Source organism: Falco naumanni, chromosome 11, assembly GCF_017639655.2.
Source record: "Falco naumanni isolate bFalNau1 chromosome 11, bFalNau1.pat, whole genome shotgun sequence".
In the NCBI taxonomy this organism is placed as follows: Eukaryota; Metazoa; Chordata; class Aves; order Falconiformes; family Falconidae; genus Falco; species Falco naumanni.
The window spans coordinates 5,049,336-5,067,895 of NC_054064.1; the positions used below are offsets into that span (position 1 = coordinate 5,049,336).

Sequence of the window (18,560 nt, forward strand, 5' to 3'; positions counted from 1 at the left end):
ACTGTATCACACAATGTTTCAAATCTTCATAGGAGATAGCTCCCAAAATACACATGAAGCAGAGACACTAAGGTTTTCTACTTACTATTATTCTAGGCTACAGATACAGGCATTTAACATGTTAAAACATAAAACACAGTAGAAAAAATCCGGGGTTTCTTCTTTTTTGTTTTGTTTTTGTCAAGCTCTTCACCCTTCACCCTCCCAAATCACTTAACATTTAATCTAATCAAGGCGGGTGTGTGTGTGTGTGTGTGTGCGAGTTCAGTCTTTGCCCTGAAATTATAGTTACAAGAGGTTATACACAGTATTTGCAAGCTTCGTAAGACTCATTCTACTGCATTTTTGGCTTAGGACAGCCAATAAAGACCAGAGCCTAATGGTACCATGTGAGTATAATCAAAATCTTTAAAGCACTCTAGTAATCCTGACCAAAAGCTTTAAATGAGTACAAAGGTTTATTGTCTACTCACCTACCACCCACAGCAAAATCAGAAATTGCATAGTAATAAGACTTGAGGACTTTTGGGTCATTGAAAACTTCATCTCCAAATGTGTTCAGACGATTGAGGGTCACTCTGATATCTGTAGCCGTCACCCATTCCTAGAGCAGACAGAAATCCCATCAGATTAAACATCAACTATCTCCCTCAAAAGCGTACCACAGCATAATGCTGTGCCATCAGCAGTTCTATTTACAAAGCCATTCACAAGCAGCAAGTTCCTTCCTCACAATTTTCTCTGTGCACCTTGGAAGCTCACCCATCCCTGCTCAGAAGACCTTACACCGCATTCTCTTGGGTTTGAATGTGTTTTCCAGACCCTGCTCCTCTCTGGGTACTTTCCAACACCTCCTCAGGTCTTGACTGCTCTCAGCTGGGCAGCAGTGGGTAACCTCTCCAGCAAAAAGTGCGGTGCAGGCAATCACGTGAGCTTGCTCATGGTATGCATCTGAGTGCAGTTCTCCTGCAAAGCTCCACACCACCAATGGGAAAAGCTTTAGGGTGCACTTGTCTGCAGACATATCCCACCAGACAAAAAGACACAGACAGTGAATGAGGCTGGGGGAGGCTGACAAAGGAAAACAGACGGGCAGATCTGACTTACAACACAAGAGCTTTTCATAATATTTACATAGCACCTTCAACACACTACTATACCCTCCTCTAGCAACAGCCAGCAAGTGTAGCCTGTCCCCAAATTTCACACCACCTTCAGCCAGTGATTCTCATTAGTATCTCCTTGGTTTTATTACAGCTTTTTGTAATATACCATTTTCCTTCAAACACCATAAAAAAAGAACACAAGAAAAACATCCCTGTATGCACAGCTGTGCTGCAGCTTCGTCCCCACTTAACCAGTACAGTAAGATTTACTGAATTACAAACACTGGCATAAAAGGAAATGCTAAGCACAAAATACACATTTACTTCAGTTCTGAAAAGCAATGCCAGGTTTGTACATATTTTGGGAAGCTGACGGTCAGGTCTCTATTCCTAACACAGAGAAGTTTATCAGAAAATTATACACCACACCCCTAACTTGAAATCCCTCTCTTCACCTTAAAAATTTGGGCCCCGTTTTCTGCACGAGCTAGCTACATCAACAAGATGGCCAAACTGATTCCTTTCCATTTCAGGAGTTCTCCCTTTCCCATTGATCTTTATTTTCATTTGTACAAGCAAGCCCCTCCAGATTCCGCCCTGCTGCCTGCTGGCTGGGGATCAGAGACAGGCGAGCCCTGAGCCTGCTGGGTGCTCCCGCTGCTCTAAGAGGAAAGGGCAGAAGTGGTGACCACAGCTCCGAAAGGAGATGAGCGCCAGTGGGGCAAACCCCACAGCTTTAGCTCCTTGTTGCAATATAAACTAGAAGTCATCAAGCAGAATACAGGAAGTGGCAAGTAAATCAGATAAACTGGTGCTCCCAGTATGAACCTGACCACTGCCCAACTGGCACTGTGAATTCTAACAACAAAAAAACCCCAATCAAACCCCATTGCTGAGATGCTTGTAGGAGAAAACAAATACTGTGGATAAAATCAAGCTCTCCTGCCCCAAAACAGGTGTAAGAACAGGTTATGGTTTCCAATAGCCCTTTATTTATTTAGAAGAATCTCACATTTCTTAAATTTTTGTGCTCAAAATCTACATGCAGATGCCTCAAATACTCATTTCACTTGGGCTTTACCTTCCTCTGTACTTCTATCTGAAACAACAGCAAAATGCCCACAGCTGCTTTCTAAGCAGGCAGAGATACACATCCATTCTCTAAAGACTTCCCATCGTGCCTAATGACAAATCATCCTCAATGCCACCTATCTTACTTTTTGTACCATAATCTCACTAATACGAGAGTCAAGAGTTTAACTCTTCCTTCCAAAGTGTCTCTTTGGATTGTCCATTCCAACTTACTTGTGCAAGGAGGGCCTTCCAGTATAAGTAAGGGCTGTAGAGCAGCCCACAGTCAGCACAAAGCCACCACCCACAATGACTGAACAGAAAGGCTCTGCTCATGCCACCCGACTGATTTAGTCCTGTTCACGCACCTGTAGCACAGGGCTGTTGTCAAAGTTATAGGCACTGGGTCGCCCCTCCAGCGTTGAGAATGCCACATTGCCCCCAGTGAGAGGGGAGATGTCACTGAACTCATCTGTACAGAGCGCCTGCTGCTCATCCTCTCCAGTCCGAATAAAGCCACGATTGACTTTGTGATACGTGCTCTCACAGGAACCACTGTAATACTGGTAGGGCACCCACGGGCCATCTTCCCTGGTGCGTTTGTAGATTGCAAAGCTCTCCGGTCGACTGGTGTGAAACTTCAGACGCACGTACGTGATGTCAAAGGCCTTTCCTGCAGGTGAGAGAAGACAAGACATGAGAAAGGCTCGAACGAAACAGAAAGAATGGAAAGAGACGCACTGCAATGCTCTCTTTGGAAGAAACATCTCCTCTAGTACTATCCAGCAGGATGAACAGCGTCCAGTAGCACCACAAGCATCTCCTCCAGTCCTGCATACTGCCTCTCCTGGGAAAGACCAGGCGAAGGAACGGAAGGCACACGCTGAGAGCAGGCCCAGTAGATAAGCAGCCCTACAGATTTCTGTGCAACCAAACACACATCTCAAGGTGCAATTCTCTTCTGCAGACAGCACCAACCCCAGCAGATGACAGGTTACATCATACCCACAAACAGTTTGTGCATATCTAAAACCAGGTCCAAGTTAACCATGCCATTTGATAACAATTCTTCCAAACGCACGTATGGGATAAACAGTATTAACCAGAGAGATGAGACACACTGTAGAGCCAGTTTCGTACCTCTGCTTCCTCCCTAAAAAAACCCAATACTCCAAACTCTTTCTACTACTCATGAAGCCTCTCCTCCAGTACTGAACTAATTGAGTACACCCTCTTCTACTCATTCCCCTGGAAAGACAAAACAAGGGTTAAGTTTCCCAGACCATATGATTAAAGTTGCCAAGACACTTTTCAGATCAAAGTGCAATGATTTACAAGCTAGCCACGTTCTTCCTCTCCTAGGACTACAAATGTAAACCTGCCTCCCTGCCCTCTCTTCATGTCCTAACAGGTTTGCGGTAATCAGCAGATCGTCCTCCTTCATGGGTTCTTCTCCAGCAACCTGAGCATCTACCCCCATGCACATAAACCAACTGCCCAGGGGATTCACACCCCTGAGAAAGCCCGTTAGGGGTAAAGGACCACAGCACGCTTCAGCCACCTTCCCCTGCCATCCCTGCCAGCTAAGGGGCATGTTCCCAGGAGGAGGTGTACAGCTGTGCACCAGCTGTTCTTGCCCCACCTTGGCGAGCAGACCATGTACAAACCTAGCACACATAAAGAGCCTGCTAAAACCTGAGATTTTTCTGGGACAAAACCTCACATGTTTAGTCCCTGCCGTGCTCTTCTACACCCCTACCACCCCCAAGAAAAACACTGCTGTCAGCAGAGGTTGCAGCTGTTACTGGTTCCTTAGGTGACCAAAAAAAAAAGCTAGTAGAATGTTTCAACTGATTGAGAAACAGGGTGGTTTTTTCCACCTGTAGATGTCACACAGACTTAATCTCAACTTGTAAAATGAATTAACTCCACCACATTAAATTTTAACACGAGGCTTTGCACCTGATGAAGAGTGGCTCATTTCTCATTAAAGCAGACCAGAGAACACCAGGCAACAAGAACAGTGTGTGTCTCAAAGCACACACACACACAACCCGATGGCAATGAGAGAACAGTGACCCGATTCTTGCAGGCCACCCACCAGGTAGACCAGGACCAGCCTGCATTAGGCACATCACACTCATGTCACACTCAGAGCCTGGCCAGCGCAAGGGAGGAACCTTTGTCCTTTCCGATTGCTGGGAACATCAAAGTAGCAAAAGCAGCACAGCAAAAGTTCCAGAAATCAAAAGCGGAGGAAAAAAAAAAAAAGCAAAAAGCAAAACATACAGCACCCAAAAAGCCTACACCTACATGACCCAAGGATAAAAAAAAAGCCCAATCTTTCATTTAATGCCAAAGAAATCTGCCAGTACCCCAACCTACAAAAAGTACTATCTATGCGGGATGTGCAAGACAGCTAGGACACTGCAGAGCTACAAACCCTCCAATATGTCCCACAAAATACCCTTTCCTATTTATATCATATGTGAGGTTACAGATGATCTAAGCACAAGACTGGAAGCCAGGCTTTCACAATCGGTGGCTCTTGCTCAATACTAACTCATCGCTGGTTTGGCATCAAGTTATTTAATGAGATTTTCTTACATGCAGAAGACAAGCGAGAAGCAGTCACACCATTAATACCAAACTGCTTCCAAAAGGGCTAGACACTGCAAATGATCAGCCCTGTAACAGCTTAGGCATGCCCTCCCTCTGCTGCCCAATACAAGAGATTAATCCCATTCCATTGATTTTGTTCTTATTGAATCTAAATGCAAGGCAAAAAGCAGGCATCACACGTACAGATCAGCCCCTCCGAGGTTTCCCCTTTCTCCTGCTACAGGGTCTCTTCTCAAGAACAGCTCCTCGCTGAGGACAAAGCGTGCTTCAGCGGTGAGGAGCATACACATGCAGACACTCAAGATGAGCACGCTGGACACAAGCCAACAGGCCAGACGTGCACAAATACCTTTTTCAGGCCCATGGTATAAAAAAACCTCAGGATATACTCCCCATCTCTTCCAGATAAAGGCAAGGAGCCCTAGAAGCAAATGCTTCCTCATTCTTCTGCAGGAAAACCCTAGTATGTGTGTTGACCTGCAACTTGCCAGCCTATCTGAGAACTTCACCAACACCTTGGATGGGGGGCAGAAGGGGAAGCCAGAGCAACAGCATGAAGATCACTCGATTAAATTGTGTCAACTGAATTGTCAATAATACCCTGCTACTTAGACTTGGGAGGCTAGTGTCAATTGAATTCTTATGAACACCCAGCTACGCTGACTTGGGGTAGTTAGTTTATTTCTACTAGCGCTGCGTTCTTCTAGCATGAAGCAAAAGCCCTGCATTCAGGCTTCGTCAAGATGATTTTGAGGAGGAAATGCTTTGAAAGAATCCTGGGAATGGAGAGGGGGCCAGGCATGTGCTCTCACTACACACACACACACCTTTCTGCTCTAGCATAAAGGCCAGGTCACAGCCTGCACATCCCAAAGAAGAATATTTTTTTTTTTAACCCTTCACTATAACTGGACTACAGTCCCTGTTCCCCAACAAGGTCTCCTACAGCTCCTTGTGAAAATTCCAGCTCAGCTAAAGGCATAACACGTGCAAACTGCACTCTGGACAGCACAAAAACATTTTCCATATAAATCCCTTGTGCTAAATGGAAAAAGCACTTCCTTTTTCATCTTCAGTTTTACACAGCAGCCAAAGAAAATGCATTCAAAACCCTCCCAACTAGAGCCATCCAGGTGAAAAAGACATTTATTTCAGCTGGCAGTGTAACTACTTGAGAAATCCTGTTAATGGCATTAAACAGGAATGCAGTTAATGCACACAGCACAGAGTGGCTGTGCACTAGCACTGTATCAGCTTGCTGTGGGTAAATACTGCTGGAACAATAGAGTTTACCCAAGACCAGCTGACACAGTGTTGAAACGTGTTTCCCCACTGTTCATACTGAATGCAAAAGCTGTGCTAAGCAGCCTGGCAGCTAGTAGGGCTCTTGAAGGTTGCAGAGCCCTCTTCTAGCAAAGATAAGCCACCCAGGTCACTTTCAAGTCTTGCAGGGCTAAATAAATATATACTGCTATTACACGGAGAAATGCCGATAGCAATAACCAGGTGAAAGGTAGTTTTAAAGGTTTCGTTTGGATGACAAAAAGTCATTGTCCTCCTCTTCCTAGAAGCTGGTAATTATTTTGATCTCATTTGGGCTTAGAAGCTCTGGTAGTGTCAGGTATCAGATAGTCATTCCCTCTGTGTACTGAGAAGCAGCAGATTACTTTGCAGGAAGAACTCCAGATGTTTGTTGTAGAAGTTCATTAGTAGAAAGACAACACATGGCCATTAGTGACTACGAGTACAGCACTTCCTAAGTGCAACCTGACATGTCTTTAAAGCATCCAGACCTCAAAAGCAGGAGCCACACATTTTAAAACTGCCCCTTTTCTGAGGCATGAAGCTATTCACCAGCAAGTGACAAGGTGACAAAATATCCAGCCTCTTTCACTAATTCAGGCTGATGTAGAAACCCTACAATACCTTTCTCTAAAGTAAGCAAGCATATGTAGGAGCCTTCAGGACAGTACTACAATTACAAATTCAACAAGGAAGCAAGTCTGGGTGCCTGCAGAGATGGCAGTAGTGGCATTGGAAATGTTCAGCGTTGTTCGATGCAGGGGATGCTCCCCCCTGTTCACATTGTCGGGCTGACCACAGCTGCCACATGTCATCGGCAATTAAAGCCCTTCCTCAGCAGGGTTATCGCCCAATACTGTATCCCAAGGTCCACCGGGAAATGCGCCATGCTGAAATCCACAGACTGGAGAAAATGGAAGCAAACGCTATTTAGATCTTTAGAAACTCCTCCTTTTTCCCCCAAGTTAGGAATTTGTCCCTACACACAAAAGGCCTCCTTGTATTCAGACCCCTCAGAATGGATGGATAATTTACATCAGGAAAATGTCCCGCCAGCTGGCACAACAACTACAAGCACTGAATTGTGAGCAGATGCCTGGATGAGATAAACCCAGACAACACCCGCCTCCATTATCAGTTCACTCACATCCCCTGCACGGGAAGAAACCACACTACCTCTTCTGCGCTCTCTGCCATCCTTTAGAGCATCCTCCCAGCAGAGAGCTTCAATATACAGCTGCTGAGTTTTGCTGCCCAGGGAAGGAAAAAAAAAAAAAAAATCCACTCGAGAAGACTGTACTGGGCGAGAACCAAGCCTTTGCAGATTTGTTTTCAGCAAAATTCGCTGAGCAGTAATGAAATGGTTAAACTCTGCTCTGTTTCTCTTTTGGTTGACTCCTGCTTCAAGACAGCATTTTTCACACAGGTACCTGCTGACAACTGATTTCTATGTAAAATTAGAACTGAAAACAAACCTAAAGAAATACAGCCTACTTACTACTTTTTGATTGGATTTTGTTTTTGTTTTCAGTGACAGGACAGAGAGCAAACTACCATTTGCATTTAATTTTGCTCTTATCTGACCTGTCTCCCCATCATTCCCAGGAAGAAATGCCAGCTTTCCTTTCCCAGTTTGCTAGACTGGAACATGCCTCATACCATTCACCAATCTTGTCCTTGCTCCTACCTCAGCTCTGCCCTCCTTAAACCATCAACTCTCCCCACCGCCCAGCACAATGGTGGTGGACCAGCTATAAGCAGACAGACTGACTCTGCTGCTTGAAGATGCTCATCTGCTGCTCTAATAAGGAGCTACCACCCACGACAGGAGGCAGCAGCTCCCACTCTCATGCTACACACAAAGGGTAGTGCAGATACGAGAACCTCACACAAGCAACAAATTGCAAGGGACAGAAACGTTAATGTCAGTAGACAGAGGCCAGCAAGTTCACAAGAGCTTGTTCAAGACTGATCACTGCTTCTTGAGTCAACCAGCCGCTCCAAGTTCTCAGCTACTGTGGTATTTTGTTCAGCCTCCCATGCTAGAAACCCTCCTGGAGGCTTTCCTCCTGGAGCACAGGGGCCACAGATGAGAGGGGACTATTTAAGGAGAACGAGTTCTCCCATCCCATAGAAGGGACCAGGCTTTTCTGGCATGCAGATGTGTGTGCAACAAAAGCAGGACAGTGCTTAATAAGGAGGGGAGTGAGAAACATCCTGAGCAACTTGCTCTTTTGGAATAAAAAAGTTTTCATAAACAACAGCCCAACACCTGCAAGACACATAAGCAATAAGTTATGCTGCTTGCATCACATGTGCGTGAAAAAGCCAAACTTATGACTGAAAGCAAGCAATTACTGCAGTTGTAGAGCAAATGTCCTTTGCAACTACACCCTAGCTTTTTCTGAGAAAATTTGCGGAGGAGGAGGAAGATGAGAGCACTGCTATTGCACAAGCAAATGGAATATCCAGCATGTGAAGAAAGAAAATGAAGGATTTCCATTTTCTGATGATCTTCACTGGGGAAATAACTCCACACAGGAGCACGAATGACAACTCTCAAATGCCGAGTAGTGAACCTATAGGAACACAAACTAGTAATACTAAACCTTTGGTTTATTTTCTTGTCCTCACTTAAGGAGCCTGGAGATTTAGGTGCATGTGTCATGAACAAGAAACAGCTGAAGGATTTTAACAAGTCTTAGCATAAACCACACTCCACCAAACCAAAGATTTTGGCATGTGGAGCTCTACCACAGACAGGTGCCTGGATTTTAAGAAAGCCCAACTGAGATGTAAACACAGGTTGCTTTTTCTGGGCACCCGTACTAAGACAGGACAGAGGAAGGAAACCAGTTTGGGACACTGAGGGAATAAGCGCAGCCTTGAGCACGCTGGAACGAAGGCGAACTCCCACCACCCCATTAGATCATGCATTCTTGAAGCGCTCCCGAACAAAGGCACCATTGACTTGTGCACGTGGGCGGCGCTGGACAGCAAAAAGGCTGCCCAGTAAATTATTGCATGATAATCCAACATTGATAAGTCATCGAGGCTGCTTGTTCTAGTCATGTTTCCAAAGGGGGGAGGGGAAGAAACTCATTTCCGCCCCCCCGCGCGCCACATGGGCTGAAGGCAGCCTAAGAAATGCGTGTTTCATTTGATTGCTCCTAAGTCAGCGTAAAAGGCAGAAAACATTATCCAATAATTCAGCTTGCTGCCTTATCTGTACAGCTTTGATGCAAAGATGTGAAGTCTGTTTCCCAAAACAGCCAGCTGTGTTTATTCACTAGGGACTGGAAAGATCCCACGTACAACACGGAAGTCCTATCTGCACAGGAAGCCTCAAAGTCCTTTTTCAGCACAAACTATAAAGGCTCTTTTAAAAAGGCACTTCATACTTGGCAAGCACCGCCAGATCACAGATGATCAAGGACACCACGGAGCCCTCCCCAAAACGGCCCATTTCATTCACGTTATCTAGATAAGCAAAGCTAATCCTGCCACCAGTGTCAGCACCAAGACGAGCAGGATCTGGGTTACAGCGGGTTGGGACCCTAGAAAGTTTATCTGCTTGTATCAAACATCCAGAAGCTGCTCTGTGACCCATCCACAACAGGTACAGGTGAGACCAAGTCACTCCCCCAACTGAAGGGGCACAGAGAAGTGGATAGCTACTCTTCCAAAATGGAAGTTTTAGCCAACGAGAGGAGACAAAACCACTAACACTGATCTAAAGGGCTTGCTTACCAAGACAAGAAAAAAAAGCTTTATTCTCAGCAGAAGAATGCACAGCAATTACCAAGAAATCATCACTTCATCAGCAACAGTCCATGACACCACCAACAGTGACTTCACTAATAGCAACCCTTTAAAAGTGCCAGTTTCTACCCATTACTAGTCACTGTGGGACCTCTGTGCCCCAGCAAATTACATTTTCCCAAGAGTTTTCCTCATGCTGGAGATACAGCTATCAGACAGTCAAAACCTTAGCAAGCAACCACCACCACCCTACAGGATCAGAGCAGCTGGCAGCAGCAGGCCAGAGGAGATTCACCAAAATGCTTTCAGCTGAATTGTACAATGCAATACTTCTCATCCTTGGCAAGACATCCCTCGTGAATGTTTCTCGTATTAAGACCACATCCGCAGAGGTATCACAACAAAGCAACAAATCTCACCCACTTTCAAGTCATTCTCATTAGCATTCAACTTAAAGCAAAAAAAAAAAAAAAAAAAAAAAAAGGCAGCAAATCACAGTTGGATAATCTCCCCTCAGATATTTTGACAGTAGAAGATACAGGAGGGAGTATTCCTGATGTTTGGCTCTATCTTTTCAGATGTGGAGATGGAAGAAGGAGGGTGGGGAAGATGAGACTAAAAATTACTTTCAAACTTTGAAAGCTTAAATAGCTAAACAAAAATGAAGTTGCAGCTTCTTTAAATATCATATTTGTCCAATTAGCAAAGACATGACTTCTTGTAAAAAGAAAATAAGTTTATTGGACTGTAGCACAGTACCTTGCAAACCAAATCTAGTATCAGATAGTCTGCTGAGAATTACAAAACTGTTTAAAAGACAAGTAAATTTTACTGACTGGTGACCAAAAAAAAAAAAAATTCCCAAACAAACTAAAAGCATTTTGCAAACGGTGCAAATGGAACAGTTAGAGCAGGAACGTTAAGGGCTTTTCCTGAGGTCTGCTTTCTTTCTGCATGCCCTCTCAGGAGCCTCACTCTCCAACAACCCGATGTCCCTTCCCTCGCCCTTAGCATGCATGCTTTCAACTAGCACACCTAAAGTCAAACCATACGACTTGAAAAACTTCAGTTTAAGAAGTTCAGCAAACCCATTAAATGACCAGAGTTGAAAATGCCCTGACCAAAGGCAGGACAGAAGTTATTTTGGATGATGTCCGTGCGTGGGGGTGAGACGCCAGACATCCCCTGCTCCAGCCCCAGCACTCCTGAAGGGGAGGTACACCAGCTCCCACCGCAGCGCTGCCTCTCGACCCTGTTCAACGGCTCCATTGCTCATGGTAATCAGCCACTAGTTTCTATTAAATAATATTTTGAAGCCTTTTCCCCTGCCTGTTGAAAGGCAGCGCTTTCCCCACTTGCCCCCCTCCTCCTCCACACGCACTTATAGCCCACAACAGCTCTAACGCCTGGCTTTGCTCCTATCTGAATTAGATATCAAAAACACACAGCTTGCATTGTTGAGCCTAATTAAGAACAAATTAAGTGATATGACTATATATGAGTGCTCTGAGCAGCAGCAAGTTCAGCAGCTCTGGGAGCAAGACGACCTTACAGACTAGCTCCCACACTGCTGGCTCTACAGCCATGGAGAGGCCAGAAATGTTCCTTATAAAAAACACTGAATTCTCTGGAATTTTGATGGTTTAATCTCTCTCCCGCCCTTGCCCTTCTACCTCCCACTCACCAGCTACAGATTTTTTTCAGACACAGGCCATAATTAAACACCACAGCTATTTGGAAATAATACTGTTGCTATTACCATCCATCACCTGGACCCGATGCAGACAGGACAGCTTTCCTTTCTTGAGTATTTTAAGGAGTTCTTCGATAAACATTTAAGAAAACTAACTTCTAGTGAATTTGAGTCACGCTGCTAAATGTTGCACAGAGTTTGCACGCCATCCCCCACTGAGAACTCTCCCCCTCCTCCTAACAGACTCCCGCTATGGATTTTAAGTAGCAGTTTACATGCCTTCATGCTATCTTTTAATGCATTTTCAGTCCATTACAGGCTTATGCACAAGCTACCATTATTTATGAAACACGAATTACAGCAATATCCATACAGACCATTTTCAACCACCCACCCACACAACAGTTTTACTTTCTCAGCCTATTAAGCTGGTAAGGAATTGGGATAAACAGACCCGAGAAAAACCATTGTTGGAGCAAGGCCATTTCCAAAACAAAGCTTGCCACTGAGTTATGTTTCACATGTGTTTTGGAAAGTCAGAAGCAAAGCTCTTCCAAATTTTTCTTGAAGCAGAGAGGGGAATTGCACTCCAGTTCTCAACTTACAAGTAACAGCCAGCATGTGCCTTCAACTGCCTCTGGAGAAGAAAACCACACAAGCTGCCAATGTTCATGGAGGTTGCAAAGGTGTATTAAACACACGATCGTGCAAGTTTATGTTCATCCACACATTCTGTCTGGAGATACATGAAGAACAAGGAACTAAATGTAATGACTATTTCTAAAGATAGCAGAAAACCACATGTACTTGAGAAGGCAGCGTGGCTTAGCATGACTGGTCTCTCACAGAAGCGACGCCCTGAGATTATTTTGGAACACCATGAACAAAGGAAAATGAAACTAGATGCTCTCTGCTGACCCTTCAAAGATAATACTAACTCCAGGCTTCTCAATACTTCCAGCTGCAAAATCTGAAGCCCTTGGTTTAATTCATAAACTAGAATGGAGCGAAATGTGCTTCACATCAGGCTCCAAAACACCTCAATGTATCCACAGGAAACCTAGGTTTGGAAAGTTACCTGCAGGTCAAAACTCCTTCCACCCAGGCTAAAGGCTGCCTATCCAGGAACAGAGAAAACTCTGAAAAAGCAAGTAGTATGTATGTGCAGAGTCTCTCCTTATCATTTTTTGTAAGGGGGAGATGTCCAGACTGTGACAGCATTACTTTGCTGCTCCTTTGTAAAGGAAGGATTTAAAATAAAGTACCAACATAGTCACTCAGCTGGGACAAAAAACCACCTGGGATAGTGCTGAGGCAGTATTACATCAAATGAGTTTTCTACAAAGCACGTTTTCCTACAACAGCCCCAGCAGAAAAAATAATTTAATGTATTTGAAAGACCTTCCACAGGGACTTCAATTTGTTGAGCTTACCTACTGCTCTTGAAACCACGGGCCATACAGCTCATGTCAGTGCCTGGTTCCCCATGGCAGGAATGCAACTGAACCCTAGTAATTCTGGATGTGCAATTAATTCACCTTGTTAGCAATGCAGCAGTGAGGCAGCTGTGCTGTGAAGAACAGATTGAGTAGTCTGGTGGAAGCTACACAAAGAAATACATTTTATTCCCAGATGGTCAGAGGTCATGGTGCTCGAGAACTCAGACCTGCATTTAAGTAAAAAAACATGTGGATTACAAACAGCTGCAAAGAACACTTACAGAACAAAGTCTGGACAAGGCAACAGAAAACCCATCCAATTCACAAAAATTAGGTCCATCAGGCCCTGGACTGTTGCAGAAGACATTGCCAGCAAGGCCACCATGGAAAGAGGATCCCTGCAGGCAGCCTTCCAGCAAGTGCCCAAGAAGCATCTTGCACACTAGAAGACAAGCCTCCCGTCCCCAAGCACCGTGCCGAGGCACATGCTACGGCTTGTTAGATCACACTACAACCTCCCCAGTCACACACCGGTTCTTCAGCAGCGTAAGAACAGCTCAGGATTTCCTTAGGTAACAGCACTGCCCAAGAGAGGGTGATTGCACAGAAAATGAGTTTAACCATTTGCACTGAATGCCGAATGGTATTTTTTTCAGGCACACTACATCACTGAAGCCCAAATGAACTCTATCATAAGTATTCTTCTCAGGAGAGAGACTATTAAAAATTTTCTAGTTAGTATTGCTAAGGCAGTAACATTCTTTAAAAAAATGCTGAATCCCAGCATAGTTGATGACAAAAAGACCTTTTTTCAAGTTATCTTTTAACTCTCATAACTCAAATTAGTAACATAAACCACCACACATTAAAACTTCAATTTGTTGACCATCAGTGGCAACCCATGAAGTAAGGGCCGAGATATTTCTCCCTATGCTTTAGGGTCCTTAGTATGCATGCTGACTCTTTTGACAGTATTTTTGGGGGGAAGGGGGAAGAAACAGCTGCTTAAACCCATCTGTAAAGCCACTGCCTTTCTGAAGTCTCTAACAATGCAGCAATCTCAAGCCTTTGTTTTCACTAAATCCCCGCACTTGGCAATAGGTCAAACCCAAACCAACCTACCTGCAGTCCTTCAATCTACAGACATCCCAAGAAAGCTGAAGAGCATCACACTCTTTAAACTACCACTGAGTTACAGCATCGAGGGCTTGGCTTCTCCAGAAGCTCAGACTTTCAGGACCCCACAGTATCCCCATGTCTCTGTTGCCTGGATAGGTACCTCAATTAGGAGTCAAGGGAAGCTACCACCATGCAACCCCAAACATTGATCTTCACAGATAGGACTGTTACCAAGATGTCAAGGTGCCTGTACAAGATCAAAATTTGGAGAAAGCATGGACAGCTGAAAAGGATGCCAAAGCTATTTCAGTTGGAGAACAGAATCATTTGAGAAACCCACAGAGCCTATTAAGATTTCATTTTCCACAGGAGATATGCAGCCCACCTTCACCAAAACACTATAAACCCCTTGAACTCTGGAAGAACTTGAACTAGGAAGACATGTTTCTCACCTTCGCCCTCTTAAAAACTGTTACACTTCTTCATAAACATGGATCTGGCTAAAGCAATCAATGCCTTTATCACTTAAAAAAAAATAATTGTGTAACTCAGTGCAACAGAAATGGAGAAAAACCCGAAAGATACCAAATGGTACAAATTCTTGAGGCTTGCTTCCTTGATGGCCTGATCAGATAATTGTTTTTAGAAGTCTACCATTTCCCAGTAAGCTTCCAATATCAAATGAAGATTAGTCCTTATCCTTAAAGCAATTAATAGGGCCAGTCATAGGCAAAAGTACCCTAATTTTAAGCCCTCAATAGCAGCACACATCAGGCGTAGTAGACAGCAGCTATCTTCTGGCACAATGCAAATCATGCTGGGTCTCTACTTCAAAGACATAAAACGCAGAGACAAAACATTTTACCAAAGGGATTCAGCAGCCACATGAGCCTCTCAAAGAAGAAAATAAGTCAAACCCAGGATCTGTCCATGTTAAGGAAATGCTGCAAATGCATTGGAGCAGTGGGGGACAGATCTTCATTCACACACATGCAGCACCAACATGACCTTTTACCTTCAAACCTACTCAAAACTTTTCCTTATAGAACTTAATGCTAAAATAAAAGTGAAAAGCCTTGCTCTATAGTGGTTTTAGTTTGAAAGTAAGAGTTGCTAAAGATTAAAAGCTTACCAAGGACTTCATCACTGGTCTTAAACAAAAGACATTTTGTTACCATAGAGCAGCAGATGAACACAAGACAAGCAGAAGAACAGCCAATGGCTGTCAAGATCTGCCCAGGTAAAGTGGGACATTTGAAGCCACTTCACCCAGAATGACACACAATTTCTGATATTGCTAACACAGGAGGGGTGGAACAGAAGGAGCCTTGCAAGCGGAGGAATTAACAACATGTGGATTCCTATATGTGAGCCATCGGGTTGAGTTTTAGAAGGGAAGTCTTGCATCTTCTCAATTCCACAACAGGGGTATCTTCAGAGTCACTCCTGACTGCAGAGGCCAAAGACTGTGAGAGAGATGTTTGAATCCTGGTTTCCTCTTTGGTTGAAATTTCCCGTAACACCAATGAGAGCTGTCATTATTGTGGAAAGCTTCTTGCTGCTACCCACCCAAGCAGAACAGCAAAGGGTTCAGAAACTATGCGGGACATGATGAGGCACAGACCGAATTCTTAGGCAAGTTTTACTTCCATAGGGCACTGCATTCCAGCAAGAGAGACGGAACTGCCTCTTGTTTGCAAAGAGTAAACTAACAGCCATGCCTTCCTGACTCATTGCAAAAAATTCCATGAGCCTCTCACGACCGTCAGGAAAAAGCGTCTAACATGAAGTTAATGGAGCAGTATCAGGTATAACAGCTTCCCTCCAAATGAGCAAATGGACAGTGACAACCTTCTTGGACGTCTCACTCCTTCAAAGACTCAGAGAGCAGTTTTATTAAGTGGTTTCATTACCGGTTTCTACTCTCAAAAAATAAGAATACTTGAATTACTTCAAGTGCACAGACAAGCGCTCAGGTTTCCTTTCAACAAGGTCCGATAGCCCTGTATTTTGCCGTAGATTATTCACATTACTAGGAAAATCTTATTTTATCTGAAAAAGCTCTTTTATGAGATACAAATTCTATTCCCTTTAAAGTCATTTAAAGTAATTTTTAAGCTCGTTCAACATTTGCACTATCACATGTTAACTCAGATACTTGCTGAATTTTCTTAACACAAGGGAAAAAAATGCTCAAGTACACAGTATGGTTTAATTTTAGGTCTCCTTATATAAGCTGATGCAAAGAAAAGCACTGCTGTTAAAAAAAAAAGCTATCAGCCCATGATAAGATACACTAGATTTCACACAAATGTCAAGAGGAGAGCCTTAAATCAATACCAACAATAATGTAATTACTTCCAGATCACACTGGGATGCTTCTGCAATAAGTTATTTGGATTTCTTATCTCAGTTTTGGTTTGCAAAGCTAAGGATAGCAGTAACAACTTAATTTTCAGTCGACTGAGAAATGGCAACATTCATTTCTTTAACAAGTGTATAAAGACACCCAGATCTGCATTGCTGATTTCTGAAACACAGTGACGATGATGGGGAAGAGGTACAATCCTGGAGAAGAAGTTGACAGTGTTGGCAACTCAGAGGGAGGATTTTCCTGCAAAAACTGATTTTGCTGAGGATAAGGGAACAGCTTTCCCTAATCTTCAAAGTGCAGAATTACTCTGGTAAAACTGCTAGAGTAAGCAAAGCTTACTTTGCGTGAGCCCTGGGAAAAGACCTTCAGGGAGTTTTAATATTCATTCATGCTTAGCCTCCTACTCCTCACTTCAGCTGCAAGACTGCAATTTCCTTCCTCCTCCCAGTCTTCCTTCACCTAGACCCCCTAAGTACTGGAAGTAAGTACATCGGGGGGTGGGGAAGAGATAAAAAACCCCACAAAAGTTGGAGAGAGTACAGGTAAAAATTTGTATACAACCCACACAAAAGTTACTGCTAAAGAAATAGCCATTATGCTGATCACATACTGCTTCATTTTCTCAAGTATCACAGAGTTGATCACCTAATCAGGTCTGGTTACTTTTTATTTTAATTTATGTTGTAGAAAGACAGGGCAGTTGAACAGACAGGCTTTTTAAAGGCATTTCAATCTCCCAGGAACATTAAGTACACAAATTATTCACCGCTTCATTAACCAAGTGACCAGATAGTAATCGCCTTCAAATTTAAACCACATTGCCTAACATGAGCATATCCTCCCCCAGACTCAATGGTTGAAGAGTAATCTATTCTCCCACCCGCTCATTCTCCAACAGCTCATGGGAAAACAAAGCCAGACTGTTCCCAGCCTTTTCAAAGACATACCAATAAGCTCTGGAAATAAGATGAACTTCAGCGGGTAAAGCTGTAAGCATGAAGATGCAGAAGAAGAAAAGTCATTGTGCTGTCTAGTTGCAGTCATATTATATTGCAACTTTTTTTGTAATCAAGTCTTCTCAAGATTCAACTCCTTCCCTCCAAAGACAGGGCTCTCAAATATTTCAAGGTTCCTCTGACACAGCCATTTTTACAGCTGAAAGGTGGATTTACTCATGTATTTGCTAAGCAAAGTCTCTCTAAATATTTGTATCTCTATAGCAAACAAGCATGAAGCTGTGCCACATCTATTTGTATAGGACAGTCTCCAGATAGTGTTTAAATGAGCACTACACTAAGGGGAAAAAAAAACCCCGAACAACAACAAACCACCAACCAAAAAAACCCAGTAAGTCCTGGTTATGAGATCTTTGAGCTTGTACTCCAGGCCTGCATAGATGCTCAGCACCACCACGCAGAAAACTTACAGCTCTCCCTTTTCCCACACCGCTTTTAAACCCTTTTAAAAGCAACTAATTCACCCAGTTCCCACTTCCGAGTCTAACAATGAAGTGCCACAACAGCTCCCCAGATAATCTCTCAATCCTAATACCCACCATTAACTGCAAATCCTAAAAAGTATACTCAAACAAAATGCCATTTAGGGGAAAAGAAAAATGTACCTTCAGACCTATGTAAAAGAAAATAAAATAGCAAAAGCTTGGTAACAAACTTGTAGGCGAACAGATGGTTTAATGCTTGGTCTGATCCATTTCTTTGTCTAAATCGGGGGGGGGGGGGGGGGGGGGGGGGCAGGAATTTAACATCTCCCAGCTAGTCAAGATACTAAAAGATTTTAAGGTATCCCTCTTCCTTTAATGATTCTTTATGTGTGTTATCTTCAACAGCGTGATACTGCTTTTATGCTTCAATTCCAACTCAAAATTAAACTCCAAGTTTGTTTTCCAAAATAAGATATCAGCTCATCCTCTACAACATATTTTTAAAGACTTCTTTCTTCCCCCAGGCTGTGTAACTATGAAGACCTTCAGCATCGGCATTATTCCAAAGAACTGCCCAAATACTCAAAAAAGAGAGAAAAGCGTTAATACTGGCATTATATCTGAAGTCCTC

The 18,560-nt window shown here is 43.6% G+C and overlaps 1 protein-coding gene across 1 annotated transcript in view; it reads right to left on the reverse strand.

Annotated features, from left to right (window-relative positions):
- LAMC1 (laminin subunit gamma 1) overlaps positions 1–18,560 on the reverse strand; it is a 69,093-nt gene that overhangs the window by 22,606 nt on the left and 27,927 nt on the right. Inside the window, exons 2-3 of the mRNA XM_040610455.1 lie at positions 2,546–2,850; positions 474–604 (exon numbers count right to left, since the gene is read on the reverse strand). Of these exons, the coding sequence (XP_040466389.1) occupies positions 474–604; positions 2,546–2,850 (436 nt within the window). The remainder of the gene's footprint in view (positions 1–473; positions 605–2,545; positions 2,851–18,560) is intronic.